This window comes from Drosophila willistoni (genome assembly GCF_018902025.1).
Source record: "Drosophila willistoni isolate 14030-0811.24 chromosome 2L unlocalized genomic scaffold, UCI_dwil_1.1 Seg196, whole genome shotgun sequence".
NCBI lineage: Eukaryota > Metazoa > Arthropoda > Insecta > Diptera > Drosophilidae > Drosophila > Drosophila willistoni.
Genome location: NW_025814048.1, coordinates 3,603,707 through 3,616,799, shown reverse-complemented (window position 1 = coordinate 3,616,799; position 13,093 = coordinate 3,603,707). Strand labels below are relative to the sequence as shown.

Sequence of the window (13,093 nt, the reverse complement as noted above, 5' to 3'; positions counted from 1 at the left end):
TATATATATATACATATATATACAAAAAAACAATTAATTTATGAGTTTATATATACATACATAAATATATATATATATAATGATATGATGATGATGATGTATAACAACAGACAAAAACGTATATGTAAAATTTAATAAAAAAAAGCCTCAGTCAGTATAAAAAAAAAAAAACAACAACCCATGCTTCATTTGCCTTTGTCATTTGGCCATAATGAAACGCACGAAAAATGATTTTAATGGCCCATGGACATGCTCCCCCAGGTACACACACACACATAGATATATATACACACATACATATACAAATGTCTATATGTATAGTTGCTGGTAAGTAAAGATATTTGGTGCTTTTGTGCTCTGCATTTTGGATTTCCTATGGCAATTACACAAATGCCTGGTAAGACTATTTATATCACGTCATTTATGCAAGAGTCATGTGGCCACGACGGCTAAAGCCATGAATTGGTGGGGGGACGGACAGATGGATGGAGGGGCAAGGGCTTGGGTCAATTTGTGTGTGTGCGATAAATTTAGTCTCAGACTCATCAAAGATGCAAGAAATCAAAATCAAAGTGAATTGAATAAATTGTTTCAGCTATTTTGATTCTCTATGATTCATCAACAGAACAAAAATTATAGTATACTTTCAGGTGAGAAATCGTTGAAGGTGAAATTGAAAAGCAATTACTTAATTAATTATCTAAACACATCAATAAGATAGTAATCAGTATAATTATTGCATAACTTGGAGTAAGATTTGAAATGTCCTTCTATTCAATGGCGAAAATATGGCTGTAAAATGGAAAGATGTTTGCTCCGTAAAGTATGCAATAAGCAGCCGAAAAATTCGTCTCTTTTTTATGTTTCTTGGAAGTTTATAAAATAGTTATCGAAAGAAACATTGTTTTTAAACAATTTTTAGGTTAAAAGGCATACGATAAGATATGAATTTATGGAAAACAAAAAATCGTTTTGCAGCCTATTGCCTAGTTTAAGGGGAAACGTTACCCAATTTCATAGCCCATTTTATTTCTATGAAATTTATGGTAAATTGAATTGTTGAGCAATATTGCGATTAGACAACAATAATAATAAAAATAAGATTTCTAAATACTTAATACAATATAATATAATGTATGATATACGGATAATCCTAATAAGTATACAACTAAAAACTATTGCATAGCTTCAGGTGAGGATTATGACTCATGAAAGTGTTTCAACTGAAACACATTGTCGTCAAAGAGTTCAGCCCTTTAATGAGTGAATACTTTGCGATCGAAAGTAAAAGAAAAGTAAGTAAGCAAATAAGTCGAACAATTTTCCTTCATTTCAAATAATCACAACCGTAACTCTTAACCTTTTTGCGTCTGTAAGTATAAATATTATAAGTAAAAAGTTCACAACACACAAGAATTTTCTGCTTACAAGATAGTTGATAAGTTTGTGATAAAGTTAAGGCACATAACTAGTTTTAGAGCAGGAAGAAAAGTTAAGAAAAAACTCTACAAATTGAGGACAAACTATTTCTATACGTACATCTCATCCAACAGATTTTAAATTCTAACTAAATGAATCACTTTAAAATTTTTGTGTAGCTCTTTTTTTAGACGTCTCCTGTTGCTTCTCCCAAAACTGAATTCAATTAACATGCATTGTGTGTGCTATGTGCCCTTTGTTTATACTTTTTATACTTTACCTTTAGCTTTTCATTTTTCTGGTATCTTTGGAAAATTTTGTGTAAATATTTTGTAAATAAACAGGTGTCATAAATTTTAATTAGCCTTAGCCAGAATACAAAAAATAAGCAAAGAGGAGCAAGAGCAACGAGGAGAAGGAGCACCGAAGACTAAAAACGAAACTAATTTTATGCCAAAGGCAACTCTGTTGCCATCATAAATGTGGGCCCTGAGATGTGGTTTTTGGGGGTTCTTTTTTTTCGCAGAGCCGCAGGGCCAGTGGCCCCATGGTCCTATGGCCCTGTGGGTGTGTCTTAAGTCAACCGAAAATGGATATAACTCATGCGTGGTTGGTTGCCTGGTTGCTTGCTAACTTGCCTTGTCTTGCCTTGTCCCAGGCAGTATATAAAACGTAACAAAATTGTATTTTGTTGCCAGCCTATTTGCGTTTAATTACCTTTGCCCGTGTACGCTAGCCGTTGTTTATTGGCTTTACTCTGCCGCTCTATTTGTCTATTTTTCCCCTAAGTTTCCAGGCGAAAAAAACCAAACTTCATCATTATCCTCATCATCAACACCCAGCACCCATAGTCATCCTGATCATTAACAGCAATAGGAGACCAAGCATGGAGCCTTTACGATGCGGATATATATACAAATATATGGTTTGTATATAAAATAAAAGTTGAACATCATTCATCATGATTCATGTGCCAAACCCACACCAGATGACATGACATATTTTCATGATGAACAAAGAACGTTTCGCTCTAGTAATCTGCATAAATCATAACTTTTCATATTTCAGATATAGCCAAGAAGTGAAACGATATCCTCACAGATTTCTGATTCCTGTAGATTTTGAGTCACGAACCTTCTCGATATCTTATTAGAAAAATGCTTCTCGGATGCTTTTTATGATAAGTTTTAAGTAGTAAGTTGAATCTTGTAAAATGCTAAATATGAAAAGGATATATGGGGCTATCCTTACCGACTTTTAAGTCCTTTAGAAATTAAAAAGCTCCCTCTTCCGCATAGAGACTTCCTTTTCTACTATATACTTCTCAGATGCTCTAATTTTTCTATTGGACTTTGTTTTAAGTTGCTAAAAAATATATAAGATTATCCTCACAGACTTTAAATTCTTTTAAAAATTGATCCATGGACCTGTACCAGAAGGACACGTTTTACTCCTTCTCAATTTCTTTTTTGGGTGACTTTTCTTAAGTAAGTCAAATGTTGAGAAATGAGAAATTTCCTTCGGCCATTTGCTTTGAATTGTTAGAACATATTTTGTCACTTTCCCATTGTGGGAGTAATCTTAATTCAACAATATAATATTCATGTAAATTTCAATTTCACTTTGACATTGCCATCTGCCATCGACACGTGTGTGTTGGAAGGGATAAGTCATAGGGCAAATGCAAAATGAAATTATATCTATGCCCTTAGCGGACTCAAAAACCATGAAATAGGCCAAAGTTCAGATTCTGTTTCAGATTCAGGTCTACAGTATTCCATATATCCAAAGATTTTTACCTTCAAGCGCACTACACGCGCGCATCGAGAATGAAGTAGAGGTGGAAAAAAAAAAGAAAAACACAAAAGGAAAACTCCATGAAGTGACCTTTCCGAGAACAAGCTGGAAAAGGTTGTTGTTCTTGTGGTTGCTGCTGATGTTGTTACTGATGGTTTGTTGGCGATGGCAGTAACCGTAACCTTTTGCGGCGGTCAACCCTAACAAGCCGGTTAATTAAGGTGTGACAAATGCAATCTGCACTTGAGCGCCCACTTGAGCGTGCAATCAGCAGAAGGCCAATTTGAAGTCAATCCCAACCAATTGGCAAGCTCTGTTGCTCATTAAAAAAGGATTTAAGCCATGTTACAGTTGTTCTTTCGGGCCGATAAAACAAATGCCAAGGCTTAAATGCTGGCCACCTGGCTGTCTGGCTAGCTGCCTGCCTGACTTGTCATTTGTTTTAGTCCTTAAAGCCTACTGCAATTTCCTGCCTAGGAAAAGGCCTGAAGTTACTGCCGCATTTTTATCCGCCCACTCACACAAACACACGTGTTTCGATTTGACCTTAACTATGTGGGTGTTTGTGTGTGCTTTAGATTTAAACCATTTGATTGGAAAACAAGGCAATGAAAATGGTTTGAAAACTAAACAAAAATAAGCTGGAATTTGAATTATTTGCTAATGTATCGATGGTATTCGAATCGATATTAGGATAAAAAACATATCGAAAATCGCAATCTTAAGTACTAGAAAATTTCTATCCACTAAAAATATGAATCTTTTTGCTCTGGTATGCAATTTTTTCCGATTATTTTCTCATCAGTGAGTTATCCTGGCAATTGGCAAAGAGGGTTTAGAATTTTTGGCACTAGCCAACTGAAAAACAAACCTCTTACCAATACACCTCGTCTCCCCTCCCCCTCCTCTCTTCAACGAACCACCCTCTGTAGCCTAAAAATAGATGCCAACTAACCACCAAAAACGTCTAAAAGAAAGCAAAAAAGAAAAACGCATGAGAAAAGTGAGGAAAACTCCATAATGCAAAATGTTGCGGTCTGTTTACATTTAGATGCTTCCTCTTTGCAGCTCTGTAGCATTTCATTTCTTTTGGCAATTGTCCTGACTTGTCCTTGGATATTGTCGCCTTCGATTTTCAAGCATTTCAGCTCAGTACAGGGGAGATCCATATTCACCAGCGAAATGAAATGAAATGAAAAAAAAATGATTCCAGGGCCATTGCCTGCACTGGACATTAACCCATTTTGTATACCCTGTACAGATTTGCCAAAAGTGGGGTATATATTTAAGATAAAGGTAACGTTTAAATTAATGATACTAAAAGTAAAAGTAGGTAAATGGAAGAAAAAGATTTCTTAAGTTATATTGAATATGAATGCAGATTATTTGGCAAATATTTGATTTGTTAATCGATTAAGGACTTAAACTAATTAAAAATCTTTTAACCATTGAATAATAGTCGACACTAATCGATTACTGTGTACTAAATAATTGATTAATCAATCCGTCACTTGTAACATGCCAAATAAATGTGCAGAAATTGTAAAAGTCTACGATTTAAAAAGTATTTCTTGAATTATGACACATAGCTTGCTTGAGAAAGCAGTGAAACGATAAAGTGGTAGCTACAATCGATTAATTTGTAGTTCAATTGAGTCTAAAGGATTCTCCTTATCCCAGAAACCCATTTTCGAGCGGGCATTGTATTACCAATAATAAGTGAAAAATGTAAGTTTATTTTAACTTTGTATCTTCAACTCTATTTGTGATCTTACTTGCTAGATAAAGCACTGAAACGATAAAATGGTGTACAATCGATTAAGCTGTAATTCGATTAAAGCTAATCGATTTGTGAGATGCTATATACAGAACAAATGTTTGAGTGTGTGTATTGAAATCGTCATGTAAGTAAGCTATAAACCTCAAGAGAGTTGAACTGAATGACAAATTGTTGTCAAACTGGAGTATAGCTAAAGGTTAAAGGGTATCTTGGCGTCTTTATCTTGATTATTCTTATGGGATTGCCATCTATTAGCTGCCCGTCGCAGCTGCTGATGCTGCTGCTGCTGCAGTCGCTGCTGCTGGTGCTGCTGCTGCTGCTGCTGCTGATGCCGATGTTTGCTGTTGCTGGCATCATTAAGGCGACATCTTTAGATCACAACAACAACAAATAAATTGCGGCATCAACCAGAAATGTTGACATCTCTTTGTGTTGCCGCACATAAAATTTGTTGTGCGTGTGTGTGTGTGTGTTGAAATCATTTTGGCATCGTTTGTTGGCCTCTTTCTGTATTTTTTTGAGTTCTTTCTTTCGTCGTCTGCTTGTGCTGCTTCTACCAATTTACTTTCGCTGTTTTATTTTTGGCTGACAACTTTGCTGCCCATTTTTTACAGACTTTTTTTTTTATATTATTCTTCTTCTGATTATTAATATTAATGATGTGCATGAACATTGGCGGCTGTTCCATTCCTCCAGATTTGCTGGCCCATTCTCTTATGCTTTTGAATAATAAACTGACTACATGACGTATACGTGATGTGGCCACAAAGAATAAACTAGTCTGAGAGAAAGAGAGGGAGAGGGAGGGAGCATTAAAGACTAAAAGTTAGAGAGTGTGATGAGAAATGTGTTGTTGTTTGCTTTGTCCAAGTGCCAATCTAAAAGCCATCTGCACTTGACCAGCCTAATTTGCATGTTGATCCGGCCAAGTGACACCAATTCAACAACTGCAACTGCACCGCAACCCCCTCTTCCTCCTCCTCCTCCTAGCCTTTACTTCTCATTGTTTTTTGCCGGAACTACCAGACCAGATTGTTAGTCATGTAGTTAGCCCCCCATACCCATTCCCATTTCCCGCTTAAGCCCCCTTTCCCCTCCTCTTTTGGCATCCCTTTGTGAAGTTTTATTGTTCAAATTGTTGGCCCAAAAACCCTTATGGTATAGAATTCTGGCTGACTCGTTCTGCTGTTATTGTCTCTATATCTCTTTCTCTCTCTGTGGAATTTTTTGTTTTTGTCATTGTTATTGTTGCAACATTGTAATTTGGTTTTGGATTTTTATGGCTTACCCCCTACCCCAGCTCGCCTCCTCTCTCTTCATATGTGTGTGTGTGTGAGTGTGTGTGTGGGCGTCTGCACAATGGCAAAAATTTTCATGTTTAACTTGCATGGAAAAGTTTGTTGGCTAAGTCGCAGCTGATGTTGAAGTTAAAAACTGAAGTTGATGTTGCAAGCGTTGATGTGGAAATTGTTTGTGATAAAAGCCCTGAGCATTATAATTGTAACTTTCCAAACAAAAAAGTTCATACCTTCTAGGTGTGTAATGTTAAATTGATCGATATGTCAGAAATTAATGGCCAAAGAGACAAAAAGTTACTTATTGCTAAATTTTCTCCACTTAAACTTGGACTTAAGCCTGCTGAGAATTTCAATTAGCTAAGCAATTTGTTACTCTCAGCTAAAAACTTAGCATGTTTAATGACTAGAACCAATTGTAATATCATAAAGGGGAAAAATATTCAAATTGTTTGAAACAAATACAAAATTGAGAAAAGAAAGAGAAGCATTCAGGTTAAGCCTGTTATAAGTTCGACAAAGTTCTCACTTTCTTTTAAGAGGCTGAGGTATTATATTAGAGAAGACGTCTTTCTTTAGTGGCTAACAAAGATTTATTAAGGCATCTTTGATTGAAAATTGTAGTGCGTTTTTAGAGAAAACAAGGTTACTACTTTCTTTTGTCTAAAGAGAGGAATTGATAAAGTAATCGGTTTTTGTTAAGACCTACCTAAACTTATAGTCCTAAAAATCTCAGAAAATGTTTATGGATCAGATAAAATATACTTCCCTTTTCTACCTTAATTACGACCTTCTTTAAAAATGAAACCAAAATCAATCTTCTATAGATTATTTCAAAGGTAGAACAAAAAAAGGAGCAGGTCGTCTGTCTAGCTTCCTTAAAAACTACCAATTGCTTAAGAACTTAAGAACTGCAATGGCCCTACCATAACTTCAGGGCTAAAACTAGTTGGGAATTACAACTAAGTAAGCTATAAGTAAGGCATTATTTCTTTCTTTGAAATACATAACTCATTTTTTGTTGCATTTAATGAATTCTTAATTACCTAAACAGGAATAGGATAAAAAAAATTCTGCCCTCACAATTTCAGGATTATATGTGTAAATAAACAATTTTGTTCCCATTGTTCGTGTGGTGAATTTCTTTAATTTATTTGTCATAGATTTTGTTTTATTTTTTGTAGTTTCCTTGTTGCCATTTTCTATTTTCTCTATGTGATATTTGTTTGCCATTTTGTTATCAAATCAAATAGTTAGTTTTTCTCTTGCCCCTCCGGGTGCCATCATTGTGTGTATTGAAATTGCATTTGGTTATTTGTTTTCTGAAACGTGCACAAGAGTGAGCGAGAGGGACATATAGAAAAAGAGGGTAAGAGACTGGCGGATGAGTTTGCCAGACAATGGGACGTCGCTTGGACGCCCACTAAAACTGATTGTATTTCTTTTTTTTGTCGGGGATTTTTGTTAATTATTTGGCTTCTCCATTTATTTATTTTTTGAAAAGAGCTGTCAAGACATGTTGCCAACAACAATAAGACCAATATAGTGCTAATCGCCCCAAATTGTTTAGGCTGATAATAGTAGCAGGTGTCAGTCGTCAGTCGTCATTCTCTACCCCATGACAATGGATGTGGCATTAGCTGCGGGATTTGTTTTTGGGCTGAAATTGTGTAATTCATGTATTTCAATCATATATCTCATTCTCGGCATCATCATCTTCATCCATGCCCACAGGCTTGTCGGGATAGAATTTCTTAAGGATTCGTTGGACATCGGGCAGCAACATATCATATGTGGCTGGAAACTTATCTCTTCGGGGCGGTCCTTTATCCAAACCAGACCACAAATTATGCACCGATGTGCGAGCATTCTGCGAGAAACCAATCTCAAAGGCTCCATCACGTGGCACTTGTTTGCCATTCTTATTCCTGACCAATTGAAACAGACGCTCTGGAATGTGCTCTTGAAGAAAAGTACCACACTCCTCGGCTTTTGTCTGGAAGATGGGACACTCGGTGGTGTGTTCTATATATATCATGGAACGCTCCTTGAGAAAATTCTCATTTGCCGCCCAATCGATGTCTTTTGATTTCTTGTGTTTGCCCCGTTTTGGTGCCATATTCGAAATCTTTATTTAGAATTTGGAATTTTGAATAATATTGCAATGTATTCAGTGTTTTTATTTTTCATTAATTAATAATTGCCTTTCGTGTTTGTTGTTCGTTTGCCTGCTGATGGATGGCATTTTCTTTCTTTTTTGGATTTTGCTGGTTTGGTTGGTCTTTTCTTGGCACAAAATGCAAAAACCATAAATCACTTTCGCCACACCAAAAAGCCTCTTGCCCAAGAGTTAAATGTGCTTGATATTTTTTTAGCCATTAGCTATTTGTTGCTATATTTTCAAATGCACAACAGCAGCAACAACAATAACAACAACAACCACAACAAAGAATAGACAAAAACAAACATTCCTGCTAATACGATTCTGTTGACAGACAACAAAAAGAAAAGAAAATATCACAAAAAATAACAACAAAGAAAGCATAAACAGAAAATGTAGCCAAAAACAAGTCTATAACATATGACTTTGGGGTCTTGAGAGTTCAGATTTTTTTAAGCACTTAGCTAGATTCTATATATACAGAAAAGGCATTTCCATTTCATTAACACATTATATTAGCAATTATATCAAAGTAACTTGATCTACATACAATATAGGAGCAGATTAAGTTGTATAAAGTCTTTCCAAAATGAATTCGACTCACGGCTCAGATTCTTACCTTATTTTAGTCTATATCTTTATTATTTAGGTATTCTCTAACGCAAAAGGAGTATTCAGGAATTTATGTGGGATTTTGGATTTTGAAAAATGTTACAAACAAAAGAGAAATTTTTTAAAGTTTATGACAATCTGGCCAAAACTAATGTTAAGAAAAGAAAAACTTGTCTCTTCAAAGTTGTTGATAATTTTTCGGCTATCGTGCTCTCACTCTTCATAAATGTTTTAAAATCATTTTCGTCCAGCTAAGGTATTTAACATTTTAATAATGATTTCATAAAATTTAGTTGTCATAAAATTTTGAAATTTTTTCTTTTGATATTTCTTGAAAAGGGGTTGAAATGTTCTTACATAATATTGAATTTTGAAAAATGTAATTAAGAATACAGAAAAAAGAAACTTAATAGTTGCAAACCTCTAACTTAGTAAGTTTTAAAACGATTTCTTAATTTGTATCCCTTTTGCAACTCTTTTGGAAAGCTTTTTTAGAAATTCCCGAAATTTTAAATAATTATTTTGTCATTTCAGCGAAATTTTTTCTTGACTTTTCAGCATTACTTTGCCTTATAATGTAATTTTCTGTCATATACAAGAAAAACAACTTCAGACATTCAGTGTAAAGGTTTTTTTCTGAATTAATTAGGACTAAAATATTAAAACTTACTAAAAACTAATAAAACAAACTTTAAGCAAACAGACTGAGTTCATTTTGCTGTAAGAAACATGGAGAAAAATTCGAAAATTTATTTTGAAGATGTCTAAATCTGGAGTTGAATTTATCATTCGGGCTACCCTTTCTTAAGTCTCTTCTTTCTTAAGTCTCTTCTTCGCCTATTAGAGACGTAATTTTAGTTCGTTAGTTCGCAGTATCTGTTGGTTGGTTCTAGCAGCATTGGGATTATCCTTGGCATTAACTCTTGCATTCAGAGCAGTGAGCAGACACGAAGGAGGAGGTATTGGTCGGCTTAGCGTAGATGGCGGTGGAGTTGGAGGATCTGGTGGTCGACTAATTGGAATGATTCGATATGTCGATCGTTGGTTTCTTCGTTGTCTCTGCTGATTGATTCGATGCATTGATTGGTTGGCTTCGTGTAAATGACGATGTTGACAACTTGAGTGTTGATGTGCTGTAAATTAAATTTTTTAAGAGATATTTTTATATTTGTTGTTAATGCTACTACCTACTCCCTCCACTTCCACAGCATTGATCATCGAATGACTGTGTCCCTCTACCGCCACTACAGCGCTTACAGTTTCTTAACAAATTATCACAAGGAATTGAAATCCTGCATAAATCTTTGCTTGGACGTGGTCGGCATATCACCTTGAAGATCGGTTTTGGCGTAGCCTTTGATGTTTTCTAGAAATGAAACTGAATTAATGTTAAATAAACCTTTAACTTAAGTGTAGCTTACACAACTGCAGTCTGGAGTAAACTTGGGCGCAGCACGAAGGGAGCAACTAGGATTGTTTTTCTTTGGCAGTCCTTTTTTTTGGCAAACAACTACAAATCATGGGCATATATTGAGGAGGTACACATGGATTCATCTGGGGAAGCATATAACGTGGAATCATTCCATAAAGACCGCACATTCTTCCGTCAACTTTTCCGTACTCTATTCTTTGCCATATTTTCAAGTCAAAATTTACTAACAGTTAAGCTACGGACATCTCTGCAGATCAAAGCACCTGCATTCTAAAGATACTCTTTGATTTTATTGCCAATCAATTCAGTTCTTCACATTTCACTTTTAATTTATTTCTGCCCACATGAAGCTAAAAAGGGAAAATATTTTATGTAAATGCAAATGACAATGACAAATTATGAGCTAAAAATTGCTTCGACTAAAAGACAAAACGCTTAAATTAATGAAAATGACTTGAAAATTTTGAACCTCCTTCAGAAGCAGCCCATTGAAAGTACTTGAAAGTAGTTTTCCCTAGAGTTTCAATTAGTTTATTAACAAAATGATTAAAACAGACAACCAACTTATATATCTGTAAGATACAGATTATGCACTTGATTGATTTTGTAGAAACTAATCTGCATGAAATGTAATTAAATATGTTTCTCATGTGGGTTTTTGTGTTCATCCTATCAATAACAATTAATTGTTAATTTACCAAGACTTCTATACATAGAATGGAGTACCTTTTGACCTAGTTGAATGGATTTTCACTAGAACTTGCCTTGAGGTCATTGACATTAAGAGCGCTCGGGTGCTCCTAATTGAAACTTGTTGAATTAGTAAACAACAATAACAACAACTAATATTTAGTAGTTAATTATAATGAATGTTGGAAAATTGTTCATGTTGACAAAGTCTATTTATTATTTCATTAAATCCTCTAAACTTCAAGTTGCAATTTCAGCTTAAATTAGAAAATCCAAGTCAATGGCAAAATCTGTTTAAATTTATTTATTAAAAAGACAAGTTTTTTTTAAATTTTTCAAGTTGTTTTTGCGTATTTAAAGTGTTGTTTTTCCATTCTATTGATGAACTTTCATAAAGTCGTTCACTTTATGGTTAAAGCCGAGAAAAGCGAACAAAACAAAAAACTGCACAAACAAATCGAAATGAATAAAGATATGCGTCAATATTGTCCAAGAGCAGCTAAAACCAACAACAAAAGCAACAGCTGGCCCAGCATTTGCAATAAATAACAAAAGAACAACCGCAGCAACAACAGCAACAGCAACAACAACAACGCCAACAACTTGCAAATCAAAAAGAGAAGCAAAAAAATGACATGAAAATAAACAATTTTTTTTTATTCAGTCACAAAAATAGCTTCGAAAATATGAATATAAATATAAGTATATTTGAACATATATAAATATCTATATAAATACATTCATAAATACATAAGTATTTAGATTTAGGTTTGGAAAAAACAAAAACAAATGCAAAAATTTTTAAATTCCATAGACAAATTATTGAAGCTAAATTTGTGCGAGAATGGTTTCAGTAGATTTCAAGATTTTCGACACAAATTGTTGGCATTTCAGCAACATTTTGATCAGATATATCTAATACTTTTTAGATAACTTTCACTGACGTTAAAGACGAATGCAGTAGTTTTGATAAAATGAGCAAAAAAGTTTCAAGTTCCGCCTTATCTATTACAAGACTCGCAAAGTTCTATTATTAACAAACTTTGCTAGGGATCTTTAATACTAAAACTAGTTGAAAATTACATCAGAATTAAAAAAAGAAGATCTTACCAACTCTTTCCTTACACCAAAACTTGTGCCCATCCTAGCAGATACAAGCCCTTGCTAGGATTCATTTCAAATTCAGCATCACTAGGGTTCGCAATCAGTCCACTTGGAACCTTTACTAAGATGTCCAGCTAAAGCTAATCTTACCATTAAGGTTTCAAATGTATTAAATATACTAGCATGACATATGAGCTATCCATATAAGAGTTTAGACTTTAGTAGATTGTTAGATTCCTTTTACTATATGGAGAAATGGTCAACTAATTCTAATCGTTCAATCAACTGGAATATATTAAAATTGCCTCTCTTGGAATTGTTAAAAATGTTTTCTTCCTATTTTCCACATATATTGGAATAAACTTATTCTTAAATACTAATCTAAAACTGAAAGCGAGTAGCTTACATGGGCTCATCAAGTCTCTCATTCCCCGTCTGGGGAACAAAGTCCTCCCAAACATGTCCCAAATGGATTTATGGATGTTTACTATATGGTATAAACATCATTTAATTAATTAGTTAATGCCAATATCTGTGAAAAATTCGAATATGACACTTTTAACAATTAACAGAGTGGCATTGTTAATACATTCCAGTTGAGTGCAAGAAATTAAACAATCTTTCGATACATTTACACAATTTCATAACATTTTTGAGAACTTCATTGACTGCCCCTCGCTGACTTTTATCTATTCTGTTTGACGTCGTTTTTCAAAAAGTTTTGCAAAAAAATTGCAACTACAGAAACTATTTTTGGAAAACTAGCGAAACCAAAAACAAAACCAAAAATGTAAGGCAAATTC

The 13,093-nt window shown here is 34.4% G+C and overlaps 1 protein-coding gene and 1 long non-coding RNA gene across 2 annotated transcripts; both read right to left on the bottom strand.

Annotated features, from left to right (window-relative positions):
* Positions 1–7,776: 7,776 nt before the first annotated feature.
* On the bottom strand, positions 7,777–8,484 carry LOC6640523 (selenoprotein BthD). The gene has a single exon (XM_002063535.4). The coding sequence runs from the start codon at positions 8,408–8,410 to the stop codon at positions 7,976–7,978; it is 435 nt and encodes a 144-aa protein (XP_002063571.1). The 5' UTR covers positions 8,411–8,484; the 3' UTR covers positions 7,777–7,975.
* Positions 8,485–10,131: 1,647 nt separating this feature from the next.
* LOC111518372 lies at positions 10,132–10,505 on the bottom strand. The gene is made up of 3 exons (XR_002723957.1): positions 10,486–10,505; positions 10,252–10,430; positions 10,132–10,197 (listed from the first exon to the last, which is right to left on the bottom strand). It is a non-coding gene; the product is annotated as an uncharacterized LOC111518372 (long non-coding RNA).
* Positions 10,506–13,093: the final 2,588 nt, after the last annotated feature.

Excerpts from the sequence above, each read along its gene's own strand:
- LOC6640523 (XM_002063535.4), bottom strand. The coding sequence starts at position 8,410 with ATGGCACCAAAACGGGGCAAACACAAGAAATCAAAAGACATCGATTGG.